At 47.1% G+C, this 12140-nt stretch overlaps 1 protein-coding gene across 5 annotated transcripts in view; it reads right to left on the reverse strand.

The window, feature by feature from the left end:
- RGS12 (regulator of G protein signaling 12) overlaps positions 1-12140 on the reverse strand; it is a 155175-nt gene that overhangs the window by 105294 nt on the left and 37741 nt on the right. For 4 of the 5 annotated variants that reach the window (XM_037983143.2, XM_037983144.2, XM_037983149.2 and 1 more), the window contains one exon: positions 434-550. The exons of the other annotated variant lie outside the window; for it this stretch is intronic. In XM_037983143.2, the coding sequence (XP_037839071.2) occupies positions 434-550 (117 nt within the window). The remainder of the gene's footprint in view (positions 1-433; positions 551-12140) is intronic. 5 annotated transcript variants of the gene reach the window in all.

Consider the following 12140-nt stretch of genomic DNA (forward strand, 5'->3'; position numbering starts at 1 on the left):
CTGTAAACCTAAAACTGCTATAAAAAATAAAATCTTTTCATTGTTCTTTACAAAAGAAGCACAGATAGAAGAGCCACACAAAATGGCACTTACCCATGTCTGTGGAGCACGCCCCATCTTTAAGGGGGCAATGACAGGCCCTACCTGGTAGAGTTTTTGTGGGAATTAAACCAGTTCATTTCTAGAAGTGTTCACTGGAGTCTGGCACACAGAAGAGCACCCCAGAAAGCCTGGTGACAGCTCAGACACATCACAGGGTAGAAAGGTCCCCAAACATGCATGGGATGCTGTCCCTCGGAAAACAGGGGTTACCACTACAGAGGGCAGGGGAGGAGACCACAGGGACTCAAAAAAGAGCCAGACATATCTGCAAGGTGGATTTGCATTTTTTAAAACTTGAAGGAGAAAAGAAGAAAAATGAAAATTAAATTACCTCAAGATCATCAAGGGAGCGAGTGATACTGAATCTCTTAGATCTCCCAAATGATCTCCGAGCAGACGTGCGTTGAGAAGGCTGAGTGAGTCCAATTCCCCGCCCAAATTTTGAGCCCTAAACACAAAGAAAAAATGCATCAGGTTATTCTTTTGGAATGAGATGTTTAGTCTTGTCCAATGCATGGCACAGTAGAAAATCAAGGAATACTGTGGAACAAAGACTTTTAAAAAAGAGAGATTTAAAAGTCATCCCAGGGTAAATCTTATGTTAGGTATATTTTATACAAGAAAAACACGCAAAATTAAAAGCAAAAAAAAAAAAGAGGCATCCCAGGATCGTCAAGTATTTGCTCTGCCAACTGTGTGCCTCTGACGAAGCCTCCACCTCTGTAAACACAGAACAGGATGGCAGCAGCCCACCCCACAAGGCTGTTACCCAGATCAAATGAAATCACGTGCAAGGGTGCTTGGAAAGTGGGCGCAGGACTTTCAGAGTAAAGATGATTAGTATGAACGCAGGTTTTCAGCAAAGTCATGCTTTTTCATAATTTTATAAGCACTTTAGGAAATGAAAGAATCCCTAAGCATTCAGCTGGTGTCTGAAGACCCAACCAACTCTGGCGCAGGAAATAACCGGCTATTAAAACATCCTGTCTATCTTCCTCCAGGAAATGACCAGAATTAATTCAATTCGACAAACATCTATGTTGTGCCTATCATTATGCTGGACACTTCCCCAAATGAGAAACTGGCTCCAGCAAATCAGTCACCACCACCTCCTAAAAACAAAAAGCATCACAGCTGGCAGCTCTGCTTTCCTGAGGACTTGGAATCCTAAGTGACCAATTTCAGGCTTGAAGGAAGCGAACCTGTTTATGTCAAGATTTCGAGCCACTTTTGGCTCTCCACCTGCATAAGAGTCTTGTAGAAAACCTTGCAGCAATTCCTTGTAAGGCCCTGGGGAAACCTGCAGCCTGCCTGCACCTTCCTGGAAGCAGATGGAGCAGGCCTCCCTCCCGCTGCTCTCCCCTCTCTCCCTGCCCCCCGCGCTGACACACCCCACACAGCCATCATGTCCTCAGACCCATTCCCGCCTGGGTCTCCCTGCACTGGGCCGCTCCTCCTCAACTGAAAAGTCCTTCCTTCCCCACCCACTGTCATGGCCCAGCCCCACATCACCCCACACCTCCATCCTCCACCCTTCCTTCCGTCCACACCCCCATCTCTCCACCCTTGTCCCTGCCCACACCACCATCTCTCCACCCTCCCCTCCACCCACACCCCTAAGGACGGGCAGGGGGCGGCACTATCCTCTTGGCAGGTGAGAGGCACAGCACCCGGGGCCGTGGCTGCGGGAACATGAAAGGACGCTCGGGAGGATGCCACCACTGGGCCCCCACCAGGCCGGGAGGAGGCTCCTAAGGCTGTCATCCTGAAAGTGGCAATGCCCAGCAGAGGGCAGCCAGCAGGCATAGGCCTAGAAGCACAGCGGCCAGGCGCCAGATGGACCGGTCAGCACAGGTATCAAGCACACACCAAGCTGAGTTACCACAGTTGCCAGCTCACTCCAAGGCACTAGTGGCACCACTGCTTGTTCTCAAACTAAGGAGCAGGCCCCCATGCACGCTGCACCTCCGAGGCTGGAGAATGCACTCCACTGGCCTGCACCTGCCTGCCTGCCGCTCCCACGGGGCTCAGCTCAGGCTCCTGCAGGCTCCTGCCTTCTGTAAATCAGTCTGTAAGACACTCCTTGGAGGGAACCTGTGGTCCCATTCAGACACAGATGCGGCTTCCTGGTGTCTCTGCTCCCAATGGCAGGCACCTTGGGCGTCCTGCCACAGAGGGCTCTTCTGTGGTGACTGGTAAATTGCCACCCCTGCTCTCTCCTGCTTAGGCCGGCATCCATGTCCATGCTCTGGGTTCACACCCTCCTCTCACCCCTCAGGCTCACATTCTCTCTGAAGCATGCACTTCTTTGGTCACCTTTTGGGTTCCTTGCTAGCAAGTTAATGAATCTGACAGATTCTTGAGAAAAATTTGGCTAAGAAATTTCTTTTTCAAAAAATGTACCCACAGCTGACCTGAGCTGTAACATGTACCTGGAACCCAGCAATCCCCTTGCAGACCCACAACCCAGCCTGGTACACATCTGGCCTCCCTGCTGGTAGTCCTGTTCCCATGCCCGCCCCATGCTAGCCAGGCTTGGTGCCCTCAGAGGCTCCCGTGTGGCACCCTGTGCTGCTGGTGGAGGCTCCCCTGGGTACCCACCTTGTGGTCTTTGTGCATGTTCTTCCCTCCCCTGACCCTCAACCCAAACAACCTCTCTTGTAAGAGACCTTTAAGCCCCCATCTAAGTTAGACTCCCCAGCGTCCTCTCTCCAAGCCTTTGGTCTTTTCCCTCCCACCAATGACACTGCTGTCAGCCATGAGGCATCTCCCTTAGGGGACTGCCATGGGACAACAGCAGCAAAGCCCTTCGCTTCGTCTGATGCTGTCTGAAACTTGCTTCCCAGCACAGCGCCCGGCTCCTGGCAGCTGTGCGGCCCCAGCAGAGGGGAGGCCTGAGAAGGTGCTCAGCAGTGCTCGTGAGACACACGACACGGAGGCCACAACACGGGGGACTGACTGCCCAACAACGGGGAGCACAGGGCACCAGTATGGCATGTGGACATGTGTTACGGCAACAGCAGTAACAGGAAAGGTTCAGTTCACTGCTAAAGCAAAGAGTGACTTTGTTCTCATTACAAATTTGCTATTCTGTATCTTCTGCTCTCGGGAAGGGTGGGGCATTAATGAACCCATGGCTTTGTGAGATTAAGGCTGTCAGAATCAAAATGAGTGACTTGTGTTAAAAACCCTAACAAACAGAGCTGGGGAGGGCCATGAAGGGAGAGCTCGCACATTAGTATGCCTGGGAGTAACAAATCCATCACAAAGACTGCACAAACCACAGCCGTGCACACAGGACATCACAGCCTCACTCAGAACACACTGTGAGGACATCTGCCCAGCAACCACCCGCCCACCTTCAGCCTGATACCACCCTTGGTGCTTGCTGATCCTTGTTGCAAGGATAATTATCTCAAAACAATCATGTGATCCTCATTTTTCCTTTAAAAGCCTTTGTTTTCTTTGGCCTCCCCAGCTACGCACTGTAGACCATGGCAAGTATCTGCCCACTCCAATGCCCTGCTCCCAGATAAACATCATTCCTTTCAGAGAGCCTCTCACTGTTATTTAGGTGGACAGTGATAAGAAAATTTAATTTTTTTAATTTTTTTTTTTTTGAGACAGGATCTCACTCTGTCACCCAGGCTGGAGGGAGAGGTATGATCATGGCTCAGAGCAGCCGCGACCTCCCAGGCTCAAGTGATCCTCCCACCTCAGCCTCCTGAGTAGCTGGGACCACAGGCATGTGCCACCACGCCCAGCTAATGTTTGTATTTTTTGTAGACACTGGGTCTTGCTGTGTTGCCCAGGCTGATCTCAAACTCCTGGGCTCAAGCAATTCGTTCACCTCAGCATCCCAAAGTGCTGAGATTACAGCTGTGAGCCACCACACCTGGCAGCCCTGACCACGCCCCGGGTGAGCGGCTCTTCCACAGTGAGCCTTGAAACTTGTTCCCAGCACAGGCAAAAGAAAGGACCTGTGATGCCTGGCCACACATGGATGCGCTGTGCGCTTTGGAGATGTAAAGGAGAAAGGAAAAGTCTAACAAGCAGACAGAAAATAATTCTTGCAAAAAACTAAATCAACTCTCGGAACGAGGGCCAGTAACAGATGTCACACCTCCACAGCAGGGAGAGACCAGCGTTTATTCGTGTTTCTCAAACAGACAAAGTTTTGTCTATTTGTCTATAAATTCAGATAATCACCACCGATTTAGCACCCCCACCCCACCCCCCGCCGCTGGTGGACATAATCTCGACTCTTCCCCAAAGAGTACTAAACAGGGAAGACAATAATAAAAATGGCCTAAAAGGCCACTTGTTTCAAACTCCAGCTTTGTTGAGAAGACTCCTCACAACTGTCTGAGAAGACAGGTGGCCCCCAGAGCACCATCTGCACCGCGCAGCCTTTGGCCACCGCACCCAGCACTCAAGGACACTGAGTGGAGCAGACACCGCCCGCTGCCCACAGAGCCCGGTCAGCCTGGGCTCCCAGGCATCCAGGATGCAGTGAGCTGGCATGAACCAGCTGGCTTCAGGGAGAACCAAGGACCTCAGGCCAATCAACCTACCTGGCTACAGGGTCCCAAGGGACGGCCGGTCAACCGGCATTACTATCACAGACAGGCCCAGAAAAGCATCAGGTTCCCCCCAAAATAAAACCGCTAGAAATGAGGGGAGGGGGACCGTAGAACCTCACCCCCTGCTCAGGTACCAAATTTCTCAGCCACTCTTGGTGCCAGCAATGAATTGCTGAGCACAGTGGCTCACGCCTGTAATCTCAACACTTTGGGAGGCTGAGGCAGGTGGACCACCTGAGGTCAGGAGTTCAAGATCAGCCTGACCAACATGGAGAAACCCCGTCTCTACTAAAAATACAAAATTAGCCAGGCATGGTGGCGCATGCCTGTAATCCCAGCTACTTGGGAGGCTGAGGCAGGAGAATCACTTGAACCCGGGAGGCAGAGGTTGCAGTGAGCTGAGATCACACCACTGCACTCCAGCCTGGGCAACAAGAGCAAAACTCTGTCTCAAAAGAAAGAAAAAGGAAAAAAGAAAAAACAACAAATCATCCCATGCAACTATCAGTTCAGAGCGAAGAATAATTTTGGCACAAGAACCGTTCCAATGCCTCGATCCACGGATGAGAACCGGGAAGTCAGGGAAGCAAATCTGCTCAAAGTCACACAGCTGGTGGCTGACCTGGGACAATACCCAGCTCCAGCTGTGCTACTGCACTGCTGTTTTTTATTACACTTTCAAAAGAGTTATTCAATCTGATTTTAAAATCCAGATAACATAAAATTTACCACATTAGCTGGCTCAGTAGCATTAGGTGTGTTCGTAATGTTATGCAAGCACCACCACCGTCCTCCAGAACGTTTCATCTTCCCAGAACGAAGCTCTGCCCCCATTTAACACACACTCTCCATTCCGCTCCCCCAAGCCCCCTCTCCCGCTTTCTGTCTTGATAATTTTGACTGCTCTAGGAATCCCATATAAGTGGAATCGGATAGTATTTGTCCTTCTGTGACTGGCTAATTTCGCTGAAGCCCTCAAGGGCCGTCCGTGTTGCAGTCTGTGTCAGAATGTCCTTCCTCTTCAAGGCTGAATAATATTCTGCGGTATGGATGGACCACACTGTGTTTATCCATCACCTGATGATGGACACCTGGGTGGCTTCCGCCTTTCAGCGATTACAATAATGCTGCTATGAACGTGTGTATAAACAGCATCTCCTCAAGACCTTGATTTCAATTCTTTGGGTATATACGTAGAAGCAGGATTGTGGGCCATGCGGTCATTGTACTGTTCGTTCTTTGAGGAGCCACCACACTGTTTCCCACGGTGGCTGCAGCACTTGGCATTTCCAGCAGTGTGCCAGGGCTCCAACTCCTCCGCATCCTACCCAATACGGGTCATGTTCTCTCTTGTGGTGGTGGTGGCAGTTGTTTTAGAGTAGCCATCCCGAGGAGCGTGAGGTGCTACCTCGCTGTGTGTTTAGTTGGCACTGGCCTAATAACTGATGATGTTGGGCGTCTTTTCACATGCTCATTAACTATTTGTGTGTCTTCTTTAGAGAAATGTCTATTGAAGTCCTTTGCTCACCTTTTTAATTTTTCTTTTCCTTCATTTTTTTTTCTACTTCACAGTTTCACACAGGACCTTTGCCCATTTTTTTTTTAATTTTAATTTCCCTTTATTTTCTTTTCTACTTCACAGAATTCACCCTGGACTTTTGCCCATTTTTTAACTGGGTTGTTTGTTCTTGTTGCTGAGTTATAGGAGTTCTCTATATACTCTGCATATTAGCTCCATATCAGACACATGGCTTACAAATGTTTTCTCCCATTCTGTGGGTTGCCTTCATTCTGTGGGTTGTGTTTTTTAATGCATAGAGTTTTTACTTTTTTTTTTTTTTTTTTTTGAGACAGAGTCTCGCTCTGTCGCCCAGGCTAGAGTGCAGTGGCGCAATCTCGGCTCACTGCAAACTCCGCCTCCCAGGTTCACGCCATTCTCCTGCCTCAGCCTCCCGAGTAGCCAGGGTTACAGGCGCCCGCCACCTCGCCTGACTAGGTATTTTTTTTTTTTTTTTTAGTAGAGATGGGGTTTCACCGTGTTAGCCAGGATGGTCTCGATCTCCTGACCTCGTGATCCGCCCATCTCAGCCTCCCAAAGTGCTGGGATTACAGGCTTGAGCCACCGCACCCAGCCAGTTTTTACATTTTGATGTAATACAATTTATGTATTTTTTTCTTTCTTTACCCACACTGCTAGAACTAAAACTTCCTAACCAATTCGGTCTAAATGAACACTAGTCCATAAGCCCCAGTGGGGCAAGGACCGTGTCCTGGTCACAACTACACCCTCACCCCTCCCACAGTGCTTGGTGCATACTAAGTACTCAGTGAATACTTACTGAACAAATAGACTGTAGGCAAGAGAGTATATAGCTTAAAAGAGAGACCAGATAATCCGAAGGTATTTCCAAAAAGAGGCAATATAGAGATTTACAAGGAGTCAGATTTCTAGCTCACACCTTCACATCTCCTGCTATATTCTTCAGGGTTCACTCAGCAGACAGAAACCACCTGTGGTTCTAGCAGAGAGTCCCGTGTAGAGAAGGGGTAGCTTGGTATTGAGGGATGGAAAGGCAGAGGGACTCTGAGATGCCATGGAGTAGCAACCTTGGGAAGCAGCTGCCACCCCAGGGCTGGGGAAACACGGGGAAGCAGAGGGAATTACTCCAACTCGGCAGCTCAGAGGAAAAGAGCCAGTGGAGCTGGGGCCCAGACCACTGAGGGGCATGGGGCTCGAGCCCTCAGGTTTTGTTTGTTTGTTTGTTGAGACACAGTTTCACTCTGTCACCCAGGCTGGACTCCAGTGGTGCAATCTGGGCTCACTGCAACCTCCCACCTCGCAGATTCAAGCAATTCTCCCGCCTCAGCCTCCCAAGTAGCTGGGACTACAGGCACACACCACCATGCCCAGCTATTTTTTTTTGTATTTTTAGTAGAGATGGGGTTTCACTATGTTGGCCAGGCTGGTCTTGAACTCCTGACCTCAAATGATCTGCCCACCTTGGCCTCCCAAAGTGCTGGGATTACAGGCATAAGCCACCGTGCCCAGCCCAGTTTTTTGGGATTTTTAGAGTTGGGGGTCTCACCCTATCTCCCAGGCCGGAGCGCAGAGGTACGATCACAGGGGAGGGCAATTCCTGGCCTCCCAAAGTGCTCAGATTACAGGTGTAAGCCATGGCGCCCACCCCATCCATTGTTTCTGAGGGGCCAGGAGGTTGGCACAGTGAGCTGGGCAAACTGCAAACTGAGAGGGGAAGGAACTGCCCCTGTGGGGGTGAAACGTTGCTACGGTGACACTCCAGCCTTGCCAGCTCCAGGAAACACCCCTGGGGACAGAGCCTGACAAGGATGCAGCTGTGAGCAGAAAGGTGGTGCTGAGACCCTGCTGGTGTCAGAGGGTGGGCTTAGGGCTGAGGGCAGTAAGCTGAGTAACCAGCACACCTGGTTAAATCTGTTACAACAAAACTCTATGCGGCAGGAAGAATTCTAAGCCCAAAAGCAAAACTATTTTAGAATCAACAAAATTCCATTTCAAACACAAAACTAGACAAACTTACAGCAATGATTATGGAGCAACGTGTAAGGAACCAAAGAAAGGTTTCCAGGTCATAGCAAAGCACCTTTTGTGAAATGAAGGAGAAAAATGTGCACAAAGACTGGGTGTCCCATTCGAGAAAGAAAAAGATGAATATTATACATGAAAAGACATTGAGGTAGAGATATTAATTTAAATTATTCCAAAATATCTTAGGGCCTACGATGTCCCAAGCAATTGGCGAAGACTAGAACCTTTAAAGACAGAAACAAAGCACATAATTGCTTCACCAGTAAAGGAGGTGGGTGTGGACTAAGGAAATAAGCCAAACAGGCTTGAAATCAAAACAAGACAAAAAATAAGGCAAGAAGGCAGGGAGGGAGAACCTAGGAAAAGTGGATTTACAGGAAGAATGCAGTAATATCCCAGAGCCAAGACTCAGTGTGCCAGTCACCCAATGCATCAGTGACCCACATCTGCCAATTCAGCCTGATCATCTTGAACTGTCAGAAGAATCTGCCACTTATAGTAATAATTCGAAAACAGAAATGGAAAAGCTTAAATAAAAAGGCGAAGTGTTGACTCAGAAAAAGCTGGTTTCACTAGATTAATAATAGACAAAATAGGCTTTATTCCTAATTTTAAAATTTTTAAATAAAAAATTATTGAAATACTCTGGAGGGAGGAAAAAATAAAAGATTCAATATACAAGGAAAAGGAGAAGAAAGGGAGGGAGAAGAGAAGGAAGAGGGACAGAAAAGTTCTACCATTAATTTTTTATGTTTTGTTGAGACTACAGTAGTCTTGATACCAAAACTCAACAAAGATAGTGAGAAGGGAAAGTACGAGATAGTCTCACTCAAACACAGATTTTAAAATTATACAAAAATAGTAGTAAACCAAATACATCAGTGTATAAAAAGATGATCGTAAGTTAGGTTTATCTCAGGAATGCAAGTATGGTCTATCATCTGAAAATCAATCATTGTAATTTGCCATGTTAGCATCAAAAGGCAGAAACATGATCTCAATGAATGCAAAGTAACAAAGAAAACAGCTAAAATTTAACACCCATTCATGAAAACAAGTATTAACAAATAGGAATGAAGGGAACTTTCTTAAACTTAATAGGGTAGCTAGACATAAAAAGCAACTAGTCAATTACACTCCCATATATCACACGAGCTAGCATGTATAATTTATTCTACTTTTATTCCTTTTCCAATCAGCTTCCTCAGGTTGAAGCTTTCACAATTTTTAAAAGGTACCATTTATAACGGCAAATAAAATCATAAGGTACCAAGAAATAAATCTAGCTAGAGAATAAATCTAATTAAAGATGTTTATGAAGGAAATTACAAAGTTTTACTGAAATGAACCAAAATGAGAGAGAAGAGAGATACTATTTGCATGGATAGGAAGGCTTGATACCCTAAAGATACCAATTCCTTCAAGCTGATCTACAGGTTAAAACACAAAATGTCAGTAGCATTTTGGGCAATCTGTAAACTGGTTGTAGAATCTACGTAAAAGAGCAAGGCCCAAGCACAGACAAGAAAACCTGCCCTGTAAGACCTAAAGACTTACTATAAAGCTATAGTAATTTTTTAAAGTACAGTTGGGGATACTGACTAGGAAGGAACAGAGAACCGAGAAACAGACCCACACATACTTGAATACATGATCCATGACAGAGGGGGCATTGCTGATCCACGTGGAAGGATGAGATTAGTGCTAGAACCACTGGTTACCCACAGAGAAAAAAACTAACTTTTGTCTTACCTGATTATTTTCATAAACATTAACTCCAAGGAACTTTAACGGGAAAAAGGAAGAAAATCGTTTTTGACCTCAGGTAGTAATAAATGTATTAAATAAGACACAGACCAGGTGCAGTGGCTCATGCCTGTAATCCCAGCACTTTGGGAGGCCAAGATGGGAGGATCACTTGAGGTCAGGAGTTTGAGACCAGCCTGGCCAACATGGTGAAACCCTGTCTCTACTAAAAATATAAAAATTAGCCAGGTGTGGTGGTCTGTCTGTAATCCCAGCTACTTAGGAGGCTGAGGCAGGAGAATCGCTTGAACCCGGGGAGGTGGAGGTTGCAGTGAGACAAGATCGCACCACTGCACTCCAGCCTGGGCGACAAAGTGAGACTCCATCTCAAAAATAAATATATAAGACACAAAGGGTAAACTATAGGAAAAAAGATTATACATCTGGCTAGAGAGTGAAAACAGGAGTCATGCCCAGGGCAGGGACACGTGCGACATGCACAATCAGCCAGGGACTAGCAGCCGGCATCTATCATTCCCGCAGTCCATGAGGAAAAGACAGCCCGAGAGGAAAGAGGGACAAAAAAGTGTGAGTAGGTGCCTCAACAGAGAGGAAACGCAGAGCCTTATAACCAAAGGAATGCAAATCAAAGCCAGATGAGATACCACTTTACAACTCCCAGATTGGCAAAAAATTTAAAAGTCTGGCAAGCATACCTGGAGACAGGTACAAACATGTTCACTAGTGCATTATTAGTAATTTTTTAGTGGTTCTGCGTATGTAGCAGTAGATTCACGCAATGGATTATACAGAGTTAAAATGAACAGACTGCAACTACCAATAACATCATGGATAAACCATTGAAATAACATGAAGTGATTAAAAACAAGTTGCAGACAACCATGTTATTAAGCCATTTCTATAAAACTGAAGCAGCAGCAAAACTAATCAATACACTGCCACTGATTCCAACTCTTCAGACACTTCTGGTTCTGCCAGGACATGGCGGCCACCTTGCTCTGAACAGTCTTACTTTCCTAGAAACCCCATAGAGCATAAGCCAATAGTGAGGGGGCCACACTGGTATCTGCCCCTTTGCTCACGGATCCTCTACCTCCATGGCCCCGGAGCCATCTGTCCTACTGATCCCAGCTTCTCAGGGGGCCCCTGCCCTATTCCAGGATGGTGGGGGCTTCCACCCACTGCTTCCCAGCCCCTCCACAGGCCTGAAGCTGTCCTCACTGTGACACCATTCCCCAGAGAGCACACTCGGAGACCGTGGTCAGGACGAACTCCATGGGCAAACGCTGCCGGGACTAGGAAAGGTCACCTGGTGCGGGCTGCACAAAGCCCTAGGCCCCCAGCTCTGCCGCAGGCCCATGAGGCTCCCCTCCCTGGCGCCGCCATTCCTTCCCAGGACCGGGTGGACTCAGAGTGCCGCTGCCCAGCGTCTGCCTCCCCTCTTTCCGCTGGAGACAGAGAGCAGTGCGATGCTGGCCCCTGGGATCCCTGTTTACACAGCATGATGGCCAACACCACCCTTCCCAGAGATACTTGCATCATGGGGCCTTAGCTGTGACCCTTTTAGAAGTATCATCCAGGTTTGTTTTTTTTTTTTTTTACAATCTATTTTGAAACTTCCTCTCATTGTACTGGAAAAACAGCATAAAGTCTATGTGCTGAAGCTGAAACTCTCCTGGCCTGCAATCTATGGAGCCTGTCATTGGTTACACCATGTAAGTACAATTTGTTTCCAAGGCCATCTCTCATTGCCTTTGTTCTTATTAAAATAATTTTTTAAATAATTTTTACTGTTCCTTCAAAGGAAGTTTTTTTTTAGTAAATATGTTCATATTTCCATCATAAGAAGTTGAAACAACACAAGATAAAAATTCCCTGGATTCTTTCCCGTTTTCATTTACTACCCCTGAGATAACTACTATTACCCATTTGGAGTGTTTCCTTTGTATTTTTTCCATTTATTTACATATAAACATATGTGTACTTTAAAACGTATAGGTTTCTTTGAGGGGTGTTGGAATTTTTTACACAAAAGTAGGATATTAAATATATGTGTTTTTGTGACTTGCTTTTTCCACTCAATATGCCCTCGGGAGCTTCCCTATCAGTAATGTATTGATCCA

The sequence above is a fragment of the Chlorocebus sabaeus genome, chromosome 27 (assembly GCF_047675955.1).
Source record: "Chlorocebus sabaeus isolate Y175 chromosome 27, mChlSab1.0.hap1, whole genome shotgun sequence".
Taxonomy (NCBI): Eukaryota; Metazoa; Chordata; class Mammalia; order Primates; family Cercopithecidae; genus Chlorocebus; species Chlorocebus sabaeus.